Below are 25,237 nucleotides of genomic sequence, written 5' to 3' on the forward strand. Positions count from 1 at the left end.
CTAAACGTATACTAGCTTTGGACCAAAAGATATGCTCCCAATCAAATGATGCCTTTAGGGTTTTGCTTAGAATTAATGTGCAAATATTAAAAGTCTGATCTGGCAATTAATTCTGCTGTGTCCAGGTAGGAGTAAATTGTGGGTTTTTAACTTTTGTGACTTTTTACCCTAATACTTTTTAACTCTTTATAATTAAAGCTGTGAGAAGGACTGTCTTCTGCAAGGTAAGGATTGTTTATCTTGGACATTTTACCAAAGGGCCAGCAAACAGAAGCCATGCATATATGGCTCATCGAAGGAAACACAACCATTAGGCCAGTATGGAAATATTCTTTCTATGTTGAGAGGCAGCTAGTGTGGAAAGATGAAAAGTAGCTCTTCTGTGGGATGAATTTGAAACCAATATTTGAATCTTACCCTAGTGAACGTAACAGAATAACACTTCTGTCAAATAACCAGCTCATGTACCTGTAAGCAATTTAGTTTCAGGGCATCTGAAATGTCCATAATGTTGAATGGGGCAGTGTGAATCACAATCTTGTGATGTGATTCAGAGCATCATACAATGGAGCACTCATAGTAAACTAAGCTTTAGCCCTAGGTATTTAAGTACCGGCTCCATAAATAAGTGCTGGTGGGCCCCACTGGCAGCCACTGGCTCAAATTAAGCACTGACTCTAGCTTATTCCTTGCAAAAGGTTTCAGGTCTCAATAAATTGCTGCACAATGCCCGGGAAAAGGTAGTCAGTCAACTTTTGAAAATCTTGTTGACTTTGGTAATGATTATTCTACAGATTAGTTAATGGAACAGCGACTATCAGTCACACTCAAGCAGTAGCTGTATCTGATCGGATTCAGTAATACCAGGGGTATATCTGGGTAACTAGTACATGAGTGAAGATGATATAGCAGAGGGGCAAAGTTACTAGAAATTGTAAGATTTGGGGACTAAACAGGTAAAAGCATTAGCTTGTGAACTGCTTTAACTGCTGATCATGTACCAAACGTGTAGTTGAGAGAAATCAGCAACTGATACGAATGTGTTCACATGAAGTAGCCAGGAAAAATAGCTTGTTTTCCATATAGCAGAGCCATCAGACTTAGTTATTTTTCACTTTTGTGCCCCTTCTTTTAGGAGGAAGAAGAGTCCTGCAGCTACAGAGTGGTCCCATAAACAATGACTCCTGATATAATTTAATATTGGTAATATGATATCCCTGGGCTTAGGGTAACATGCAGATTGGCTTCTCAAGTTTGTAATTCTTCATACGAATTGACTGGTGATGAATGAACGGTGGGCTGGATCCAGTCATCATGATCAACATTCAAAACATGTCACCGAATAACAGCTGTTGTCACTCTTATGCTGCTGGTACATTAACTAGCATTGATCAAGACAGACTACTGAAACGGTATGTAAAAGGGACTAAATATGTAATATATGGCTCGATTCACAAAAAAAGCGGACACTCATTTTCCAGGAGTCTGTTTGGTGTACTGGAATTATTTTGTGAATTCACATTTACGACTATGAAAATACTATTCCACCCACATAAAGGTACAAAGTGTGCCTTAACGAATACACTGCTTTAGGGCAACTGCACATTTTTCTTCCTCCTCAGAAAAGGTATGTTTCCTTGTGGAGGAAGCCACGACCCCATCCCCGCAAATGTTGGTTAAGTTTCATTCCCATTCCCACCCAGGAAACAGATTTAGTTCTATCCATAACAGAAGTAAATCTCCAAACACTTCCAGGACGTGAAATTGTTGTGGAACCGATTATGAATACTGAAAACAAGTGCGTTTGTGAGTGCTACAAAACCTTCCAGGGGACTCCCTCCTCAGAACTCCCATCCCCGGGAAAACCATTGCAAAGTAAATCCTTTAACAAGTTTAAAACCATTTGCTGCGATTTACAAGGATTAATACTCTAGTAAAAATCAATGAGCCTGTTAGCTGGAGTGACCAGTGCAAATGACTTTGTGAATAGGGGCAACACTTCCAAGTGCTGGAAAATCTCACGTGAATTTGGGAAACTTACACCAAAGGCGAATGTAGTTCGACACATAAGGGAAATGTGCACTGCACGCATTAGCTGTGTATGTATGGGGGTCCTCTGTATCTGTTTGCAAGTCACAAACAGTTTTCAAGTATGGACTAATGACTCTTTCAAATTCCTTATTGATGATTTTAAAGAAGAATCTAAATAACACTAGCAAAAAACATACCAAGTCTTCACACTGTGTATGTTTAAGGCGTCTGGCAATGTCTAGTGGCGTCTCTCCTGCTTCATTAGCTGCGAAAGAATGCAACAAAAAGTAGACATAACGTACATTAACAAATGTAAAATGCAATAGCTACAACAGAGATTACCTCTTTAAATCTCAGAAAATAAATTAGCCAGTGTGGTTTTCGTGTGTTTATCAAAAGGAACACAAACTTTTAGCACCAGTGCTGCGTGATAAATATAGAATATTTCAGGAACAAATTTAATACCAATAGTTTAAAAACCAAACTCCGACGCTTTCTTTTGTTTTGTTAAATAACACAAAACTGCCTTTAGCTCCACAAGTGAAAACGCCCTATAAGAATGCAGATTATACACAAAAACACGTCAAGAACTTTTAATTTTTTTTTTTTTTAGAGATCCAGTCACATTTCAGACCCATGAGCACAAATGTGTAACGTACATATTACTTCAAGGTTTTTACTGTCATGCAATAATTAAACGTACCCACGATCATGTGACGATACCGTGCAATGATCTTGCTCACCATAGATACATACTAACCATCAGTGGAAAAGCTGAAAAAACCATATGCCTGCCAGCACCTCTAGCAACACAACCACCTTAACATGCTGCACAGTGCTGGCCCACCTCCTTTCATGGCTTCACTAAATAAAGGATTGGGTCACTCAAGGATGAAGATAAAGTAGAAGGTGGAGTAACTCTTATTGGGAAGAAGAAACTGTTAAAAACGTTCAGTGAAGTTTGTTATGATGGATACTTGTTTAAATTATAGAATTTTAGCTATAAATTTATAAAAGTCCATCTGCGAGCTTGGCACCACAGAAACATTTTTTGGTGCCACATCACATCATTTAAGTCTCAAGTTTCCACTTATGCGCTGCGCAGAGATGACCGAATATGATGTTTCCTAGGGTAAGAATGGCAGTGATAGACTCGTGTCATCCAGCTGGTGGACCTTTCCAGCAACTGAGACATGCAAAATACTAGAAGAACTCTTTGGGGAGATGGGCGAGCAATATGGAATCTGCAGGCGAATCAACTTTTTATTCTTATGTGTGTGATTTCCAATGCAGATTCTCTATTAATTATTTCAAAAACAATAAAGGTTTTGGAAGGAGTGATCTCATATAACAAGAGAAAATGGCTATCAGTGTAATAATAAGAGCTTTATTGACTGACTAATGAAAATCATTACAATTAGAGATATGAAGCTATATGCACATTAATTCATATAAATAATATACAAAGGGGATGCTATATTAAATGCTGCAAAGATTCCATAAAACCCAAAGCAGTATTGGTACAACTGTTATGATGCTTTGAGAGTAACATGCTGTACTGGAAACATGGACACCGCATATACACATTATACCAAGTAAAGTTTTATATCAAATTGAATATAATAGCATGCCATTCAAAGAGTCAATACCACATATTCACATCTTTAAAAATCCCAATTTATGAATCCAATAAAACTATTAAAACTATGATAACCTAGTAATCTTCTTAAAAATGCTTCTGAACGAACAAGACTTTACTGCACCCAAACTCAATCAAGTATAAAATGTATCCTAATCTGTAAAGTGCCTACATATTTGTCATACGTGCTTATTACATAGTGAATAATGTGCCTGCATGCGTGGCAGGCTATGGGGGATTTAAGTCCTGGTTCAGCATGTTATCTATTGTGCGAATAAACGTAACAAATTGGGTAGTTAAGCAAGCTGATTGCCTGGAAAAACAACATATTATAGTTTGATGGCAGGTTCTCACTACCTTATTATTAAAAACAGGTTTCAGCAGGGCTTGCTGCTGTTATAGCATGCATGGGCAAATGCACACCATGAGTAATAGAGTTTCATTTGGGGCGCCACAGAGAAAGCAGCTGTTGGATGGCCATCTTTGTATCTAAACTGGGGTTCCATCCTTTGTTGGATATCTACAAAATCTTAACCTAAGGAATTGGTCCCTGATAAATTGTTGAAGGTGTGTCAATAGATATGGTTGAAGCTCTATCTTGTTAAATGAATTGATGACCGACCAGGCATGCTTTTTCCCTGCAAGAGCCTCCTTGTCCAACAATAATGATAGAACATTAGTTGATCGATTTAGTATCCCCTTGAGAGAAGTTTTGTTTATATCCGAATAGCCAAAAGGCTGAAGAATAAATGTCTGAAGACTCTCAGTGACACAGTTTCTCCAGACAATTGCATAGTCGCATTTCATTATTTCTTGCAAGCACTTATTTGCTAGAGTACCGGGTTTGGAAGAATACAGGGGATATAAAGTTTTTAAAATGCTGATTGTCTCACTAGGGTTCGGCTGGTCAAGCCAAATTCCAGACTGACATTAACGAACAAGTTACTTACCTTCGGTAACTATGTATCTGTAAGAAACATTAGTTAGTTAGATTCCTCACCTTAGAATATCCCCAGGCGTCAGGCTGGATCCGGAAAGATTTTTGTAGCAATACCCCTTGCGCGTCGCTAGGCGTCGTCTGCGGCTCCGCGTCCGTCGTTGGCGTCGTGCGCCGGAATGACGTCGGAGTACTTAGACACCGCCCTCGCGCGCTGACGTCAGTTCTTGTACATAGCTTTCCGCGCCAGGAACGCAGAGCCATGCAAGAGACTGACACTGGTGACAAAAAGTCTAGGGCCCTGAACAGGATGACCTTAACCCTAGATGTCGGTTCGCAGAGCGGGGAGGATGGGTGGGTCAGTGAGGAATCTAACTAACTAATGTTTCTTACAGATACATCGTTACCGAAGGTAAGTAACTTGTTCATCTGAAAGAAACACGTTAGTTAGATTCCTCACCTTAGAATAGATACCCCAGCAATACCAACCCCGGTGGAGGGTCTGCGAACCAAGATCACACCAGAAAGTCCTGGAGAACAGAACAGCCAAAGAAGCCATCTCTCCGGACTTGGCTGTCCAGGCAATAGTGCTTGGCAAACGTGTGCAGTGAGGCCCACGTCACCGCCTGACAGATGTCCTGCAAGGGAACTCCCCGTCCCAGGGCAGTAGTCGCTGCCGTGGCCCGGGTGGAATGGGCTCTCAGCCCAACAGGAGGGTCCTTTTTCGCCAAGGAGTAACAAACCTTTATACACAAGACGACCCACCGTGAGATGGTCCGCTTGTGTACGGCTCTCCCCTTCTTAACACCTACGTATCCAACAAAAAGTTGGTCATCCACCCGGAACTGTCTGGTGCGGTCCAAATAAAAGGACAGCGCACGTTTGGGGTCCAGACGGTGGAGCCTCTCTTCCTCTTTTGAAGGATGCAGAGGCGGGAAGAAGGTGGGCAAAGTGACCGATTGCCCGATGTGAAAGGGGGTCACCACTTTCGGAAGAAAAGAAGGACGAGTCCGGAGGACAACCTTGTCCGGATGAACAGAAAGAAAGGGAGGCTTAGATGACAGAGTCTGGAGCTCACTCACCCGTCTAGCCGAGGTGATAACTACCAGGAAAGCAGTCTTAAGAGTCAGAAGACGAAGTGGACAATTGTGAAGGGGCTCAAAGGGAGCGCACATCAGAAAGGTCAAGGCACGATTCAAATCCCACTGAGGCATTACGAAGGGGACAGGAGGAAACATGTGAGTAATGCCTTTAAGAAAACGCGAAACAACAGGGGACTTGAAAAGAGAAGGCTGATCAGGAAGCCGTAAGAAAGCAGAGATTGCAGAAAGATAACCTTTCAAGGTGCCCAGAGCAGGGCCCTGCTGGGCCAAAGAAAGAAGAAAGAGTAGAACCTCAGAAAGAGGGGCAGAAAGGGGATCCACAGCCTTTGCTGTGCACCATGGCACAAATATGTTCCACCTGCAGGCGTATACCAATTTTGTGGAGGGACGCCTGGCTGCCAGAATCCCATCACAGACTTCAGGAGGCAAGTCAAATGGCATCAACTGTCGCCGCTCAATCTCCACGCATGGAGGTGGAGACTGGACAGGTTCGGGTGGAGGACCGTCCCCTGCTGCTGCGACAGAAGGTCCTCCTGAAGAGGTAGTCGTATCGGAGGATCGATTGACATACTGAGTAGCTCGGGATACCAGTACCTTCGTGCCCAATCCGGAGCCACTAAGATGACTTGGGCCCGGTCGCGCCTGATCTTCTTCAGCACTCTGGGCAGAAGTGGTATAGGCGGAAAGGCGTACAACAGACCGCAACTCCACTCGCGACGAAAAGCGTCTAGGAGCGAGTGCCGCCTTGGAAATTCCAACGCGCAGAACTGCTGACATTGCGCGTTCTCTTCGGTGGCGAATAGATCTAACCAAGGCTCTCCCCACTGCAGAAAGAGACCTTGCGCCACGTCCGAGTTCAGATGCCATTCGTGATCCATCATGCACCGGCGGCTGAGTTCGTCTGCTCTGGCGTTCAGAGAGCCCGCCAGATGTTGAACCACCAGGATGATGCCCTGGTGGTCCAGCCATGTCCAGAGGCGCAGAGCCTCCTGACAAAGGGTCCACGACCCCACCCCGCCCTGTTTGTTGCAATACCACATGGTGGTGGTGTTGTCCGTGAACACCTGCACAACACTTCCCCGGACAGAGGGAAGGAAGACTTTCAGTGCAAGCCGGATCGCTCTCAGCTCCAACAAGTTGATATAGAGTTGAGACCAGAGGCCTCTGATCTCCGCCTCTCCCATATGGCCCCCCCATCCCAGGAGGGATGCGTCCGTCACTACTACGTGCTCCGGTTGGGGTAGGGAGAGGCATCGGCCCCTGACCCAATTGCGGTCCGTGAGCCACCACTGCAACTGATTCGCAGTGCCCTCCGAGATCAAGACATGGTCGGACAGGTTGCCTCGATTCTGGGCCCACTGAAACTTCAGGTCCCACTGCAGAGCCCGCATTCGCCACCTGGCGTAATGCACCAACAGGATGCAGGAGGCCATCAGCCCCAGAAGCCGCAGCACCAACCTGACCGAAACCCAGGATAGAGGCCGAAAGATGGGAATCAGAGCCTGAATATCCCGGACTCGCTGTTCCGGAGGATAAGCCCGGAACTGCACCGAATCGAGAACCGCTCCGCTGAAGAGGAGCTTCTGGGAGGTTCTCAGGTGTGACTTCGGCACGTTGATGGAGAACCCCAGCAAATGCAGGAGGTCGGCCGTAGTCTGGAGGTGGGAGATGACTTCCTGGGGCGAGCCCGCCTTCAACAGCCAGTCGTCGAGATAGAGGAAGACTGGAACCCCCGATCTGCACAGATGAGCTGCGACCACCGCCATCACTTTCGTGAACACCCGAGGGGCACTGGTGAGGCCGAAGGGGAGCACGGTGAACTGAAAGTGCTCCTGACCCACCGTGAACCGCAGGTAACGCCGGTGGGCCAGCAGGACGGGGATGTGAAAATAGGCGTCCTGCAATTCCAACGCTACCATCCAGTCTCCAGGGTCGAGGGCAGCCAGAACCTGAGCTAAAGTTAGCATCTTGAACCGTTTCTTCCGGAGGAAGGCGTTGACGCTCCTGAGGTCCAAGATAGGGTGTAGGCCCCCTTTGCCCTTCTTGGGAACCAGAAAGTAGTGGGAATAGCAACCACGGCCTACTTCTGGACCAGGAACGCGCTCGACGGCCTCTTTGGCCAAGAGGGCCGTAACTTCCTCCCGCAGAAGATTCAAGTGATCCTCCGATATTCGGTGGCACTGTGGTGGCATGGCTGGAGGGGTCGTCTCGAAGGGGAGGGAGTAACCCCGATTTGCAGCACCCACCTGTCCGAAGTGATGGATCGCCAGTGGAGCAGGTGATGGCGAACTCTGCCGCCCACTGGCGTGGAATGGGCCTGAAAGCTCGGTCTAGGAGGGCTTTGAGGCGGATGCTGTCGGGGTGGATGTGGACTGACCGGCACGTTGTCCTCCAGTACCACCACGACGGAATCCACGTCCGCGACCGCGTGCAGGTTGGTTCTGCAGCCGGTGGCTAGGCGGACGTGAGGAGGCGCCCCTTCCTTGGCCACGAAAGGGGCGAAAGGCAGAAGTTTGCGGCCGTGGGGCCGAGAGACCCAAGGACTTGGCCGAAGCCCTACCCAGCGAGTCCGTGGTGTCTAGTCCACACCGTATGGCATGTCGTGCTGCATCTCGCCCATCAGCAAGCGCCTGGGAGAGACAAGTCCGGGCCTCCTCTGGACACAGGGGCAGCACGTCCTCCTCCGTATCCCACAGAGAGTGGGAGAAACGGTCCAAGAGGCAAGCGGTGTTCAAAGACCGCAGGCCCAAACTCAGGGAAGAGAACAGCTTCTTTCCGAACTGTTCCAGCCTCTTGGATTCCCGATCCGGAGGGGCGGACGGGAAGGAGGATTGGGAAGTGGAGGCCTGGATAACCAGACTCTCGGGGGTGGGGTGTTGGGACAGGAAACTGGGGTCGCCCGGAGCAGGGCGGTGGCGCCGGGCCACGTTCCGATCCACAGGAGGAACAGTGGAGGGCTTGGACCAAGTGCCCTGCAGAACGTCTATGAGGGCCTCATTGAACTGCAGCAGAGGCTCTGTGGAGCTTGCTGACGGTTGAAGCACCTCTGTGAGGACGTTAGTCCTCACGGCCACAGCAGGCAACTCAAGCCCTAGGGCTTCGGCCGCCTTGCGCAGCACCACTGAAAAAGCTGCACCTTCCTTCGAGGCCACAGTCGGAGGAGAGATGAAACCAGCATCCGGGGAAGTGTCCAGACCACTGGCATCCCCCAGTTCGTCTGCCCAGTCCTGTGAAAGTTGGCCCTGTATGGCCATAGGGTCCTCAGACCCCTCCCAGTCGCCCCGTCATCCGATTCCTGATAAACAGGAGGAATGATCGGAGCCAGGCTGTAGATGAAACGCTCATCCATCGGCGTCGGGTGCGGCGTCAAGCGGCGCCGCGCCGGACAGGGGCTAAACCGGGGAACGGCGTCGTCCGGAGACGGAACCGGAGGCGGAACCGGTGTCGGCGGAGGAGGCGTCGGGATGTTGACCGGTGCCGGCAGATATCCAGGCCTGGATCCCTCGGGGACCTGCGGCCCGAAGGCGCGCCGGCAGGCGTCGACGGCGGAGCCAGGCCCCTCATGGCCGAGAGGAAGGCACTGACCTCTGCCGGAGTCGCGTCAGTCCCAGGGACCGGCGGGTATGGAGACGGACGCGGCTCCTGCGGCTCCAACGGAGCCGCGGGGGTGGGACCACCCTGACCATCGGCCAAGTCACGCGACCGGCGAGGGAAGTCCGAAGAGCGGTGTCGCCTCTTGGACTTCTTAGATCGCTTCGACTTACCCGCAGTGGCGGTGCGTCCATTGGGGGCGTTGGGGCGTTGCCCCCCCACCCCCGCCCGCACCGTAAACTCTTAGTTTATTTAAATTGAGTTCAGCTGCAGCGGCTCCGAGGGAGAACTGACAATCATGACTGTCAGTCAGCATGACGTCGGACCGCCCACCCCCTTCAGAGTCTGAAGGGGGTGGGCGGTCTGGCGTCATGTTGACTGACAGTCATGATTGTCAGGGGCAGGCAGCAGCACAAGCACAAGTGCGCATGAGTGGGGATGGTAGGCAATTTTTGCACCGTGCCCAGTCATGCGCACTGGTGCCTGCTCAGGCTGGCGCATGCCCATTAGGAGAGCGAACCTCGGTCTCCTAATGGGCAGGCGGGCAAAGCGTAACACTGCCCTGGCCTGCTCTAAGCCAATCCTGGTGCTGCTACAGCGCCAGGATTGGCTGAGAGGGGTTTGCTAGTACTTCCTAGCAGTGATGCAGCTGTTTCACTGTTGGCGCCAGAACGGACCCGAGGCCGGCGGCGCGGACCTGGTCAGGTAGGAATCGGATTGATTTTATTTTAAAACTCCCTCCCCCGGCCCCCTCCCGACACCCCCTCTTCTCCCCTCGCGAGCCGCGACTGGCAAGGGGCTTGTAAATTTGCCCCAAAATATGCAATTTCGATGCGATTACACATCATATGAGCATGACTATCACTTGTGGTATTATTGCACGAGCCCTTTGTTTGAGTCTGGTTTTACTGTGTGCTAGCATTTTACACGAAGCCAGGCTATGATGTTCTAGTTGACCTTGGTTTATGTGAATACCTATATGTGTTTGAGCTCTACCCGCCCTTTTGTGGCCCCGATTAGATTGGAGGTGCTGTGCTTGCCTCAACACCCCAACGCAAATATATTTTGATCCGGAAAGTTGAGCAATGCTGCCTTGTACACTGATTTGCACCGGTGAACGAGAGAGATGCTTTAGGGTTCGACCTTTGTGTTGCTGGTGATAGTGTAAGGTCACTTTCCTAGTCAGTATGCAGTTTATTGGGTTACGCGTTCGCCGCACACGTCTGTGTGCAACTTCTGAGTTACAGATTAGCATAAAATGTCATCGAGTTAAGGCAGCTGCTGCACAGATGAGGATATATATGCACGAAGGAGCACGTTCTATCTAAATCCTAGACTCGTCCTGGCGGAGCTGAGCAGTCGCGCACTCTTCCGCTAGTTAGACAGCAATGCCCATTGTTTATAAGTCGGGTACATAATGGCATTTATTTACATGCGCAGCCATAAAGATAAGCCCCAGCTATCCTCCCAGCCCCGAATCCTGAACCTCGTCACCCTGGCATTTACAGGAAGGCTTCTCGGCTCAGGTAGTAAGGAGATTGTTAAGGGAAATAACTTGTGTTTTACCCAATATTGCACGCAACAATAAACTTTATTGAAATTGAGATGGGGAAAGAGGCTGCGTTCAAAGCACACATTTCTGCTTGGCATAGTTTATAATCGTGGGGGTTTCACCAAGTTAGTGTTCCTTTTTTCTGCACTGGATATGAAAAATGTCCTGTGCGCCATGTGGCTTTTTAACTGTAATTATGGCGGCCGCACCTTTCGCAACGCTTGATGTTTAACGTTCATTCTTGTTTTGTGGGTACTAGATATGGAAAATGTCCTGTGCGCGATGTTTTACTTTAGTGCTAGTGTCACACGCGCTTTATTTGTTAATATGGCGGTTGTGCAAGGGGGAGTGAGTTGCTGGCTACTCTACTTTCTATTACCTTCTGTGTGGGGCCAAAGCTTGACTTCCTGATCACAATGGCTTTGCTTTTCCTTTGTCACTTTATTTTGCACTTTTTACAAAGAGAGGAACAGAGAGAGATGGAGCTAAGCAGAGGCAGAATGAGAGAGTGTGGCAGAAAGAGAGAGGGGCATAACGGGTATGTTGAGCTAGAGAGAGAAAAAGAGGGACATAGGAAGTAAGACAGATATAGGTATGAGCATACGTACACAGTTATCTCTACTATAATCAGACACTGAAACAGACCATTGAAGGGGAATGTAAAATCTTGTCCCGCTTTGGGGTAACTTAAAATTTTGTCTGCTACAGGAATTTTTAAATATGAGAGAATGTTAATTTGCTTTGGCAAGTCATGCATTGTAGACTGCACTTAACACACATGAAATGACACATGGGAGGCCTGCTTTGGCAGTGAATTGGATCTGGAATTTCGGAGTTTGAGTTGCATGGTCAATATTTGTGTGTCAATTTCATAGTTATTTAGACTGTGTTTCTGTTTTATACTGTTTCTGCCTACATATTGAGCCACAGTTTTGGTTGATTTTGATTGCAGTGGCTCAGTTTATTTGGTGATTCACAATTCCAATCATGGGTAAAACATGGCTTGTTGAACATAGATGAGATGTACTTGAAAATAATTGTTGGATTGCAGTTCAGGTTTTCAATTTGACAAATCTTTTTACTTCTTACCACCGAAATATGAGTGTCTTCCTGGTCGAGGACCACACTGATTTTTCTCTTATCTGTCTTGTATCAAGACCCTGCTGGACTATGGGGTGAAAGAAAGCTTGAATAAGCAGCTACCTATGTTATTTAACATCTCTTTATTAATGTAATAACTGCACTTTCACAATTGCTTTATTAACCTTCCTGCTTTCTCAAATTTGCTTGAAAATGCACCATTTGTCCACTCGTTTTTCAAAATTTTCTCGGGGGGGAAATTCCCCCGAACCCCACTTAGGTTGTTCGGGCTCGCTCGCTCCGCTCGCTCGCTGCGGTGCAGTATGCCAATAATTTTACGCCCCACCACTTTCAAATGTCACCAGCCGCCACTGCTTACCCGAAGACTTCGAGCCCGACGAGCGATGATGGTGACTGCGGCTCCGCGACCGGTCCTTGGACCTCCTCCTGGACCGGGACCGTGAGCGGCGCGGAGCCGAGTGCCGAAGCTCGAGAAGCTTACGGGACCGCTCCCGCCTAGCCTTCGAGGTCAAGGCCTGACGATCGGGGCACGACTCCGCGTCGTGGTCGGCCCCCAGGCAGTAAAGGCACCGGCGATGGTGGTCCGTCACCGACATCAGTCGATGACAGGAGTCACAGGCTTTAAACCCAGGCATCCTACCGGCACCAGAGTCGAGTCGACAGAAGACCAAAAAGAGTCAAAAAAGTTTAGTCAAAAATTGACTAAGGGGTAAGCTCTTCCCGGATCGGCGCTGTCTGGCGCGGAAAAAAGAAGAACTGACGTCAGCGCGCGAGGGCGGCTTCTAAGTACTCCGACGACGTCATTCCGGCGCACGACGCCAACGACGGACGCGGAGCCGCAGACGACACCTAGCGACGCGCAAGGGGTATTGCTACAAAAATCTTTCCGGATCCAGCCTGACGCCTGGGGATATTCTAAGGTGAGGAATCTAACTAACGTGTTTCTTTCAGATATGGCCAATATTTTTCAGAATATTAAAAATAGATTTAAACACTTTAATTTGCAAGCTGTCAAGGAGTTTGGAATCTTTACCTTGAAAGATTACGGACACGTAGGCCAAAGAGGGGATGAGCTTTACCTTCATGGTTTTTATCAAGTACTCATGACTAGGACATAAAAGCTTATTTCGCAATGTTCTACAAACAAATGTAAGAGATGTAGCCTTTGCTCTTAAAATATTAAAATGATTTTTAAAAGATACTCTATCGTCAAATGTAATTCATAAATACTTGTAAGTTTTAACGGATTCAATCGCAGACCCATTTACTTTCCATTCACTCATACCGAATTTAGAGTGGCCTATCGATATTATTTTAGTTTTCTTTATATTAATTTGTAAGCTAATGGCTATAATGTAGTTATTAAATGTATCTATTAGGCATTGTAAGTCTATTGGAGTATGACTAAGCAGTATGGTGTAGTCAGCGTACTGTAAGTATTTTATGTTGGTACCTGGAAAGCCTGGCGAGTGTGAATTAACTTTTTGTAACTGGAGATGTAGGTCTGCTATGGCAGGTCAGAAAATGATTATCAAACAGCATAGTGGACTAATGATCTTCCAAACAAGGACTTAGCTGTATCATGAAATCATAGGTAATAATGTTTTACAAATGTATGTCACTCAAACCCACAAGCTGCCTTGTAAAATTGTTGCATTGGCAAACCAGGCAAAAAAAAAAGGATTATGTTGCTTACCCTGTAAGAATCTATTCGTCGCGTGTAATGCTGCAGATTCACATACTATGCATACTCCTGCCATCTAATGTAGAACTCAGACTTAACAAGTTGTTTTTCTCGACGAAGATTTATGATCGGCGTCATGCATCGATACTCCTCCCCCTCAGAGCATTGTGCATGTCTAAGTCTTTGTTCCACAGCAAATTTTGTTTTTGCCATGAAAGGAGTGAGGATATAGTCTGTTTTGTAAGTGTTCTTTTGTTAGACATGCTGCTTTGTAGGTATTTTGTCACCATCTAATATCTGCTGGGGAGGTGGGAGGGTGTATGTTAATCTGCAGCACTACACTCTACGAATATATGCTTACAGGGTAAGTAACATAATCCATTTGTAGCATGTGTTGGCTGCAGAAATACATGCTATCCATAGACTGTAAAGCAGTACCTCTCCATGTGGTGGCTCTAGGGATGAGATGGTGCAGTTGTTTAAAATAATTTTTGATGAACAGTTTGTCCAACAAGAGTTTGATGTCTTGGTTGAACATCCACACAATATGTTTTGTAAAAGTGTGTGGATTTATCCATGTTGCTGCTTTACAAATATCATTGATCGGGATATTTCCAATAAAAGCCATGGTTGTTCCTTTTGTCCTTGTTGAATGAGATCTTGGCGCGTGTGGTAATGTTCTTTTTGCTTTTGTAGAACATATTTGAATGTACTTAACAATCAATCTGGCAATACCAGCTTCGGATATAGCATTTCCTTTCGTTGGATTAGTAAAGGAGACAAAAAGTCGGTATCTTTTTTTCTGAAGGGTTTAGTATGTTCCACAGAGTATATATGTGCCCTTCTAATATTTAAGGTGTGTAAGGAATGTTCTGCAACAGTTTGTGGTTTTGGAAACATAACTGCAGTTTCAAGGTTTTATTGAAATGAAATGGTAAAATAACCTTGGGTAAAGATTTGGGGTTGGTACGTAAATGCAAGACTTGGAAATAAAGCTGAGAGTATGTATTTCACTGACCCTTCTTAATGATGTTATTGCAACTAGGAAAGCTATTTTCACATTGAAAACTGTATTTGACAATTGTGTAATGGATGCCTGGATGCAAAGCTTTGGCATTTTGCGTTTTCCTTTGTTGCAAACAGGTCTCTTGTGGTTATTCCCCTCATTTGGAATTATGTTTGTAGTAATGTACTGTGTATCTCCCATTCATGCACCAGCTGCTGTGTTCTGCTGAGGACATCTGCCATGGTGTTCTCCTCTCCTGGGCCAGATGTACGACCATGTTACTTTGTCAGTCGCAAATTGCGCTCAATTGCGCTCAATGTGTGACTCGCAAAATGACATGTAGAACAGTGTCAGAGACACTCTTTGCAATTCTCAATGGGGTCGCAAATTGCATGCCTCATCAATATTCATGACGCACTTGCAATTTGCGACCCCATTGAGAATGGCTGGCCCTCCCAGGTATGGTGGCCTGCTGGGCTTAGCCGACCTCCATATCTGGGATTGCTTTTAAATGCAGCCTGTTTCACTTAGAGGAAAATGAGATGTATTTAAAAAAAAAAAAATAAGAAACATTTTCGTTTCATTTTTTAAGGGCAGGTAGTAGTCCCTGGCACCCCTGCCTGCCCCTAAAAAATATTTTCCCCTGCATTTGCAAAGGGGAAGGGGTCCCATAGGGATCCCTTCCCTTTTGCAATTGCATTACCACCCTCTTGAAGACGGCAATAAATTGCGAGTGTTTTGCAACCGCAATTGTGGTTGCAAAACATTCGTACATGGCTTGTGGGGGCACTATTAGGAACGGAACGCCCCTTCCTAATAGCGAGTCGCTAAACACTATTTTGCAAGTCACAATTTATTTGCGACTTGCAAAATAGTGTTAGTACATGGCCCACAGGATTTTTGCATGCGCAAACAGGTCGCAAACCCGTTTGCGCATGCAAAATCCAGTCGTACATCTGGCCCCTGGTATGTATTGTGCTAGTAGATGGATCTTGTGATTGTTTGGCCATTTCCATATTTTATGTGCCAACTGGCCCTGTTTTAGTATGTAATATATGGAAGTCATATTGTCCGTGCGAAGTAGGATTGTCTTTCCTGGTATGTTTGTGAGAAAAGCTTTGAAAGCCATGAAAATGGCTAATAGTTCCAACATGTTGATGTGTAGTAACTGTTGTTGTGTTGTCCAGTGTCCCTGAACCACAATTTCCTTCATATGAGCTCCACATCCCAGAAGTGATGCATCCGTTGTGATAGTTATTTGCAGAATTAGATCCTTGAAGGCTCTCCTTGCTAAAATGTTCCGATTGTCTCACCATGATAGAGCCTGATGAACCTTTGATGAAACCAACACTAGATCCTCCAGTTTGTGACTACTGAAATGCTAAACACTCCTGGTGGGGTCTCATGTATAGCCGAGAATGAGGTACTATTGCTATACAAGAAGCCATCATTCCTAAAACTCTCATTATTGTTTTCACTGGTTGTTGATGATGTGGTCGCAAAAGATCCAGTTGGTTCTGAAGATTGAGAATCCTTTGGGGACTGGGGTAAGCAGTCCCCGAAATGGTATTGAGAATTGACCCTAGATAAGGTTGAATTTGGGATGGTTGGAAATGTGATTTCGTCACATTGATTGAGAAACCCAAATGATACAGTAAATCTATTGATTTTGGGTGTCTGATACACATATGTGTTTGTCTGGAGTCTTGATCAGCCAATCATCAAGATAAGGAAACACATGAATGTTTTCTCTTCTTAGTTTTGCTGCTACTACTGCTAGACATTTTGCAAATACCCGTGGGGCTCTTGTTACTCCTTACTTTGAATTGATAATGATGTCCACTTACCACAAATCTCAGAAACTTTCTGTGTGCTGAATGTATTGAAATATGGAAGCAAGCGTCCTTCAGTTCTAATGCAGCCATGAAGTCGCCTTTTTGAAGTAACTGAATTACATCTCGTAGTGTGACCATGTAAACATGTTCTAACAGTATGTAGCGATTTAGTGGCCGTAGATCCAGAATGGGTCTTAGGGTTCCATCTTTTTCTGGTATTAGGAAGTGACCAGAGTAAGCCCCTTTGTTTTGGTATTTGTATGGGACTTTCTCGATGGCCCCTTGTTGCAGTAATGTCTTTACTTCTTCTTTGATCAGGTGTAGATGTGTGGATTAAATACCTGCATTTTTGGTGGAATATTTGGTGGTTGTTGGAGTAACTCTAGGCAATATCATTGTTTGATAATATCTAAGGCCCAATGGTCCGATGTAATGTTTTGCCACAATAGATGGGAATCTTGTAGCCTTACCCCAGACAGGTGATTTGCGGTCGGGGGTGGGGGAAAGGGAGTATTAGCAAGTAATTTTGTTGCTGGGGTGGAGGAGCCCTTGCTGGGTGTGCCTCTTCTTCTACCTTTGTTGTTTTCGTATCCTCCCCAATAATAACCATGCCCTTCTTGATGCTATTGCTACTGGTGGCGTTGATAGGCAGTATTTTCTGTGGTAGAGGTTTTTGCAGCTCCTCTACCTTGGTACTTACAAAAGGGCTGTTGTTTCTGTGTGTACTGGTTTGTAAAGCACCCATTGACTTTGCAGTATTGGTGTCTTTTTTAATCTTTTTTAGTTCATCATCTACTGCAGGCCCAAATAGATGTTCTCCATCAGAAGGCACATTTGAAATATATTGTTGTACCTCAGGTTTGAAGCCAGAAATGCGTAGCCATGCATGCTTTCTGAGCATAATTGAAGTACTCATGTCCCTAGCTGCAGTGTCAGCTCCATCTAAGGCACATTTGAATGTAGCATTTGAAATTACTTCCCTTCATTGACTAGATCTTCCTCCTTCTTCCTGTATTCCTCTGGAAGATGTTGCACGAGCTCCTGTATCACGTCCCAGGTAGTGTGAGAAGAGTCCCACAGTTTGCAATCCTCCAATGGTTTGCATGGCCTGTAGCAACTCTTTTTGCTGCTGCCTCTATTCTTTTGCTTTCTTTATCTGGAGGAGGTGCTTCTCCAGTGCCTTGTGCAGTAGCTCTCTTCCTGGTAGTGGTGACAACAAGTGAATCTGCAGGAGGATGACCTCGAATATATATTGGGTTGTTTGGTGAGGCTTTGAATTTCTTTTCAATGCATAGAGTTAGGACTCTTGATTTTACTGGGTCCTTGAACACCTCTTTAGCTACATTCAGGATAGATCCAATCATGGGAAAATATTGAACAGTACTTTCTGTGCATGATAGTGTTTCAACCAGAAAGTCACTTTCTTCCCCTGTTGAATGCATGGGGAGCTTATGATATTCAGTAACTCTTTGTATGACACTGTGATAGGAGTAGGGGTCATCAAGGGGAGAATGCTTTGTGGGCACAGGTTGGTCTATGTCATAATAGTCTTCCCATGGGTCAGGTGTGTCCTCATTTTGTGTGTGTACCCCGGGAATCAATGTCCTGTATTTCTCCCTTTTCTTCTCCTTGTGGAGATGTTGAACGAGTGTTAGGTGAAGCAGGTACACTAAAAACTATAGCAACTGTGCCTCTATTTTTTTGGGATTATTAATTTTTGTGGAGGTTCAGAACGTTGTCTCTCTTCTGCCTTTCTTTTTGAAGTCTCCTTTCTTTTTTGTTGCATGAACTGTTGTAGTCCTTCAAATACTAATTCTTGATCTTCAGTGGGCTAAGTAATTTGTGTCTTCTGTTTCTTGTGTGCAGTTGTGCTTTTAGAAACATTCTGTGTCGTAGAACTACTGGAATCTAGGTTTTCCTCCTGTTTAGCAGAATGTCCACGGGGTTTCTCAGAACTCGGTTCCAAAGTTTAAGACTTTGTACCGGTTGATTCTGAATGCTTTTTTGGCAGCGATGTCTGTGTCTTGGAGCTCTTCAGTGCCAATCCTTTTATCGTTCCGATTGATGCCTTGGTGTTGAAGGTTTGGTTGGAGTTGATGTGGTCTTCAGTGCCGTAATAGTTTTGGAACCGTCCCCAATTTGATGCCTGGCCACCCGATCAGGATTGAGAATACTCTCGTCCTTTCTTGGTTTCGAGTCTTGGTCACGATGTCGGCCTGAACCCAAAGGTTGTGGCACATCTTGTCAAGTTATTGGTGGTGGCGAATGTATAACCTTTTTATGGGGGGGTAGTAGTACTCACAGTACGTGGCATCGTCTTGGTTCTCGTTCCAGAGTCTGTGATCAGCACCGATGATGTGGGTTGTACCGAAGCTCGTTCTTCCCCAGAAGATACTTCTGACGCGGTGTAGTGTTGGCTGGCTATTATTGTCCCGCCTCTTGCTTCAAGCGCTGGCTTCGCTATGTGTGCCATGGCTGAACTCGGCCTCAGCTGCGAGCATCATATTATGTGTGAACCCTCGATCCCATCGTGATCGAAGATTCTTTTTATTTTTAAAGAATGCACAAGTGGGGCACTGTTTTTGTTTGTGCTCCAGAGAGAGGCACAAGTTACAGACGTCATGTGTGTCAGAGCGTGCATACTTGGCTCCGCACTGAAAACACTGTCTGAAGAGTTATTTCTTTGTCTCCATAACCCAGACACGATCCGTCTTGACGATTGACTGTAATTTGGGAAGTCCTACATCGGTGTAGAAATCAATGCAAGTGATTACCTTTGTCCCCGTAGGCGTGCAGTGTCAAATCTTGGACGTAATCCGTCCGAGCCCGATGGCGGAAAAAAACTTTCTGAGGAACAAAGACTTAGACTGCGCAATGCCTCGAGGGGGAGGTGAAATTTCACTTGATGCCGATCATAAAGCTTTCTTGAGGAAAACAACTTGCAAAGTCCAGGCCCAATACTAGATGGCAGGAGTATGCAAAGCATGTGTATCTGCAGCCTACACATGCTACAAATAGGTACTTACCTTCAGTAATTATCTTTCTGGTGGACACTTTATCTACCTGCAGATTCCTCTCTTTGTATACTACCAAGCCAAGACTGGATTTAGACACTTTTGTAATAGCTCTTCGTCGCCAGCAGACTGAGAAGACTCCATTATGACGTGAGACACGGAGTCATGATGACATCACTGAATTCATACAGCCTCGAGATCAGCATCATAACAGTACTTCTACTCTGTTTTTGCTGCGACTTTCTAGACAATTAGAAAGAACAACACTTTTATATTGCTGCATTGTAGAATTGTCTTGGTTACATTTATATTATCATAGTGAGGAAGCTGTGGTCAGACAAAGTATTCACCATAAAGATAATTACAGAAGGAAAGACACTTTTTCTTCTGATGAATACCGCTAACTGCAAATTCCTCACCTATGAATAGATTCCTAAACAATAAGTTGTTAGAGGAGGGAGTGAGGAAACAGAGCGGGCAAAGAGTCCATCTCTTTGTAAGTGTGAACAGTAATGCTTGGCAAAAATATGTAGGGAAGGATATGTAGCAGATCTACATATTCTTGCTACTGTTACCTCTCTCACTAACACAGTTGTAGACGATTTAGCTCTGGCAGAATGAATTGTTATACCTTCAAGTGGGTCTTTTCTTAACTAAGACGTATCAGATCGCGATGCACATAATAAACTGTCTGGAAATTATGAGTTCTTGTATTGCGTTACCTTTTCTGGATCCTGCATACCCAATACAAATTTGGTCATCTGATCTAAAGTCCTTAGTATGATCCTTAGTGTGGCTGATGTAATCATTTAGCATACTTCTAGGGTCTAATCTGTGTAGCTATAGTACTCTGGTACTAAAGGAGCCTGCCAAATGGTTGGCTACCAGCCACAGATCATATTGATGCACCCATTTCAGCAGCCTCACAGCTTCTCAACAGAGAGTCTAGGATCCTTCTCCATCTTGCTTGTTTAGATACTAAATGGCAGTGGTGTTATCAGTCAAGATCTAAATCGACTGACCTGGAATTGATGGCCAACTCGATAGACCTCAATTTTAGGAGACTGATGTGTAACCTCTCCTCTTCTGGAGACCATAATCCTTTCATCTCCAGGTCATCAAGATATGCACCTAAACGGGAAGTGGAGGCATCCGTTACTACTGTGGTCACTTCTGAAGGGGGATGAAAGGGTATTCCTCCTATGAGGTTTTTCTCTTTACCTAGCCGGAGTAACTCCACCAGATTGTCCCTGGAAACCATTATGTCTTCTATCAAGTCTCCTTGAAGTTTGGACAATGTCTGCGGAGGCACCACTGTAGAGCACTCATGTGCCAGCATGCAAGAGGGACCAGAATGCTACAGGAAGTAAACAGATTGAACTAATGAACAACCCACAGGACTGAAAATTGAGCTCCCATTGGAAGTATATCCTGAATGCTTTGGATCATCTGCGGAGGAGGGAAGGCTTAAAGTCTGGTTGTATTCAGTACCGCCCCAATGAAATATAGGCATTGAGATTTGGGATAAAAAAATTCCAGGTCCAACAGCAGTAAAGCTGGCTTTGATGATCTAGTTGTCTAGACACGGGCACACAAAGGAAGACTCAACCTCTTTCACGGTGTCTATAATGGCATTCCTTGGAACAAGCCATAAAAAGTTTGACTATTCTCTCCGTTATGGCTCTTGGGTGTATTTGGCAACAGAGATCACACAACGCCGTGTCATGTCTAAATTCAACATTCCACAGACAACTTTCATGGGGATTATAATGAGTATATGTCCATCACCAAACTAACAGTGCTTCAAGCCCAACTTTTGAAAAACATTTTTTAATACATTGGTTTATTGTTTTTATGTTTGGTACACATAATAGAAAATAGAAGCAAAGAAGAACATCCAGGCTACACCAAAGACAGCGGATTATAAAGGTTAGTACACGTCATTGTCACAGTAAAAGGATATATTGAAATGCATAAGTCTTAACCTTTGTCGCTGGCATACTCAGAAAGACATGGGCTCCAATCTTTTGATGGATCCCTCCGGACTCAAGGAAGACAGTCACCTACGCACTAATCACCAGCAGACTTGACTATGGAAACGTGCTCTACGCCGGCATAAACAAGTCTCTACTCCGCAAACTTCAGACGATACAAAACACCGCCGCCAGACTTGTCCTCGGCACCCCCCCCCCCCCCCCGGCACAAACACATCAGCCGACCCCTACAAAGGCTCCACTGGCTCCCCGTGGAGAAAAGTCACCTTCACAATCCTCACCCACGCCTACAAATGCCTACACAACATAGGACCCAAATACCTCAACAAAAGAATCAACTTCCACGTACCCAAAAGGAACCTCCGATCTTCCAACCTCGCACTGGCCGAAACCCCACGCATACACAGATCCAGAGCAGGTGGAAGATCCTTCTCCCGCATCGCGGCCAAAACAGTGAACTAGCTCCCGGCAGACATCAGGCATGCCCCCTTCCCTGAACATCTTAAGGTCTCTCAAGACCTGGCTCTTCGACTGAACAGATCTGCTGCCCCTGACCCCCCCCCCCCCCCCCCCCCCCCCCCAGCGCCTTGAGACCCTCACGGGTGAGTAGCACGCTTACAATACCCTGATTGATTGATTGATGTTTCAAGGCACATCCTCGATATTTATAGATTGCACACAAAAAAAAGAAACTACCGCTATAACGCCGGTCTTAATGCTATATGAATGCAGTGACATCAGTTCAACTCCGCGTCTGATTTCAAAACGGAGTAGGTTCCATCTACTGTCTAAGGAGAGCTACTAAAAAGTTGCTGGATACTGTCTGCACCTTGGAATATTTAAAAGGGAGGAATCTGCAGGTAGAAATGTCCATCAGAGATGATGCAACTGCATCTCGTCTGCTGAAGCAATCTATAATGGTACCTTGTGGTCACATTTTCTAGTTGCCTCATGTTGTTACTAATGAACTAATTACTTGTAAAAGAAGTACATTGGCATCTTCCCCGTCAGAAGTGACGTGTGGTGCACCTATATAGGTCGAATGATGGGGAAAGCGCACTCGTGCGTTCAAAAAGGGTAATCCGGTGAATCTGATTCGTGGGTGCAGTCGAGTAGATCCCCCTGAGTAGGGATAAACTCAAGTAAAGTCACGTTCTAGCTGAGAGCGTGTAACTCGAATTGCACTCCAATAAAGAAAATTGATTCTGCGAGGGTAAAGGTTGAAAATGTATTCTTGTAGAACATTCACGTGAACATTTCTTCGGGTCAATACATAAGAAAGTTACTAACGAGTGTATTTCACATCATAACTCGATATATCACCATCGTAGCTCAATATAGCCCAATGCATTTCGGGCCAATTTGGCCCATCATCAGGGGCGGCTCTAAAATGAGAGGATACAAGGAATCAGCCATACTTAGAACATTCATGATTTCTACAAATACTTCAAAACTGTACATGCAAAAGTGGAACAAAAATTAGTGTATACCAGGTGTGTGATGTTGAAAAAAAATGGGTAAGTAACCCGAGTGAAATTGGGAAATGAAAGGTGAGTGCATTATCAGAAAAAACGATCTTGTTTGCCACTGTTAGTGCGGCTATCAAAAGTATACATAGCGAAATGGTCCCAAAATGCTGATATAAGAAGGGTGAAATGTGCTTCAGGAAAGGCGTGTGGAATCCAAGAAATATAAAAAGATCATGCAAGGTGCTAAGCGCCGTAAAAAATACAGTATGCCAAATAGATCCAAGAATCTGAGAAGTTGGAGGAGGAGCCTAGCGCGCAACCAAGATGGCCGCGTAGGTGCGAGGCTCCCGAGGACCTCCGCAACCTCCTACGATTATCCTTAAATTATCCTGCCCTGGATGAGGGGACTATGTTGGTGAACCTGAGCTGAGGTGGCACCCGTTTCCCGCTTCCGAATCGGACCTCGGACACCGGAGTGAGCACCGCTTGAGGTTTGCGGCCTTCCCCTCGCCGGACCCCGGATTTGCGCTGTGGGGTGATCCAGTGACAAAGTGAACAACAGCGGCAGGCAGGGCCTGGCGACTCGCGTACCCCGCACTTTCGCTTTCGCACCCCCCTTGCCGTCTCTGCGAGGTTGGGTCGCGGAGCTCTTGGTGTTGGTGTGGCCTTGCTAGGAGACCCTGCCTGCCTGCAGACTGTGATCCACCCCGCTGCTCTGAGGTGGCCCCCCCCCGGAGCTCGTGGCCCTGCTTTCCTGCCCTACACGACGTGGCTGGTGCGACTGGGAGACTGGTGGCCATGGCCACGAAACAAGATGGTGACCGGGCAAAGATCAAATCGACCCGGCGTGGCGCCGTTCATCAGGCCAACAGTATGGACCACTATACCCTCCAGAAGGGATCTCCCGATGGACCGCGCAAGTCCCCTGAGAGCCCTCCTGATGCCCCGGACCTGCCCGCAGATCTGACACTTCGAGATGTCATGGGCGCCATTGCCGAGATGAAGGCCTCGGTGGGCCAGCGGTTCGATACACTGGCGCAGAAGATTGAATCGGTCCTCGTGGATGTTGGCCTGGTGAGGGCCGATCTTTCCAAAACCAACGACCGAGTAGATTCTTTGGCCCACACCGCATCGGGCCTTACGACAGATGTGGCGGCCTTACAAACAGAGGTGCGCCGGCTTAGTCAGGCGAGTGCGCTTATGGATCGACGCCTGGAGGACTCCGAGAGTCGGGCACGGAGGAACAACATCCGCATCATCCGGGTGCCCGAGGGACGTGAGGAGGCGGCGGCGGATCTCTTTGTGGAGGACCTGATTGCTACCCATCTCCAGCCACGGGGGCTGAGTAAACTCTTCGCTGTGGAGAGGGCCCACAGGGTTCCCGGGGGAAGGCCGAAGGTCGGAGCCCCTCCGAGACCGCTCATTGCCCGGATTTTCAATTTTCGGGACAGAGACGCTATCCTGCAATCCTCCAGACTGCATGGACCGGTCAAGCTTGACAATATGGAGGTAAATTTTTACCCTGATTTCACCCCAGCGGTCCAGAAGCAGAGACTGAGCTTCCTAGGCGTCAAACGCCGCCTTCGGGACCTAAACCTCAAATACGCCATGCTCTTCCCAGCCAAGCTGCGAGTGGAGGTGGATGGTCGCACGCACTTCTTTGATCGTCCCGAAGCGGCCGGGGACTGGCTGGATACTCTGTCCGGGGACCGTGACCGGGGGGGCGGGGGGGGGGGGGGGGGACGGCGGGGCGAGACGGCACGCTGGATCGGGACTGAGGGTTTCATATTGGGCCTCACTCTGGACGAAAATGATGCCACTTTCGATTCTGCGTCAGTCTTTGTAAGTTCCCCTCCTATGGAGGTTGTGTTGGGTCTATTGGGGGTTCTCCCTCCTCCTCTAGGGGGTCTAGTTAGTTTAACTATATATGGGGCGACAGGCACACTGCACGTTGGGGGGGCTGTTTGGGCTCATGCAGGGGTGCAGTTTTTGAAGCGAATCTCGCCCGATGTAGTCTTTCTGCAGGAGACACACCTCATTGGCAACTCCTTCTGCGCCATGAATCGGCGTGGCTATCGCCTAGTGGCCCACTCGGGCTTCACTTCTGGCTCAAGGGGTGTGGGCATCATGGTTAAGAACTCGCTCCCGTTGGAGATTGATGAGGTGCTCCACGACGACAGGGGACGTTACACGGTCTTGGTGGGAAGACTGGAGGGCAAAGTGGTTGTCTTTGTGTCAGTATACATCCCACCGGGGCTGCAGTCGACCACCTTTGCAGACC

At 46.7% G+C, this 25,237-nt stretch overlaps 1 protein-coding gene across 5 annotated transcripts in view; it reads right to left on the bottom strand.

The window, feature by feature from the left end:
• The window catches only part of ASAP2 (ArfGAP with SH3 domain, ankyrin repeat and PH domain 2), a 1,162,669-nt gene that overhangs the window by 299,175 nt on the left and 838,257 nt on the right, over positions 1-25,237 (bottom strand). For all 5 annotated transcript variants that reach the window (XM_085610735.1, XM_085610732.1, XM_085610734.1 and 2 more), the window contains one exon: positions 2,229-2,296. In XM_085610735.1, the coding sequence (XP_085466861.1) occupies positions 2,229-2,296 (68 nt within the window). The remainder of the gene's footprint in view (positions 1-2,228; positions 2,297-25,237) is intronic.

Source organism: Triturus cristatus, chromosome 6 (assembly GCF_964204655.1).
Source record: "Triturus cristatus chromosome 6, aTriCri1.1, whole genome shotgun sequence".
NCBI classification, from domain to species: domain Eukaryota; kingdom Metazoa; phylum Chordata; class Amphibia; order Caudata; family Salamandridae; genus Triturus; species Triturus cristatus.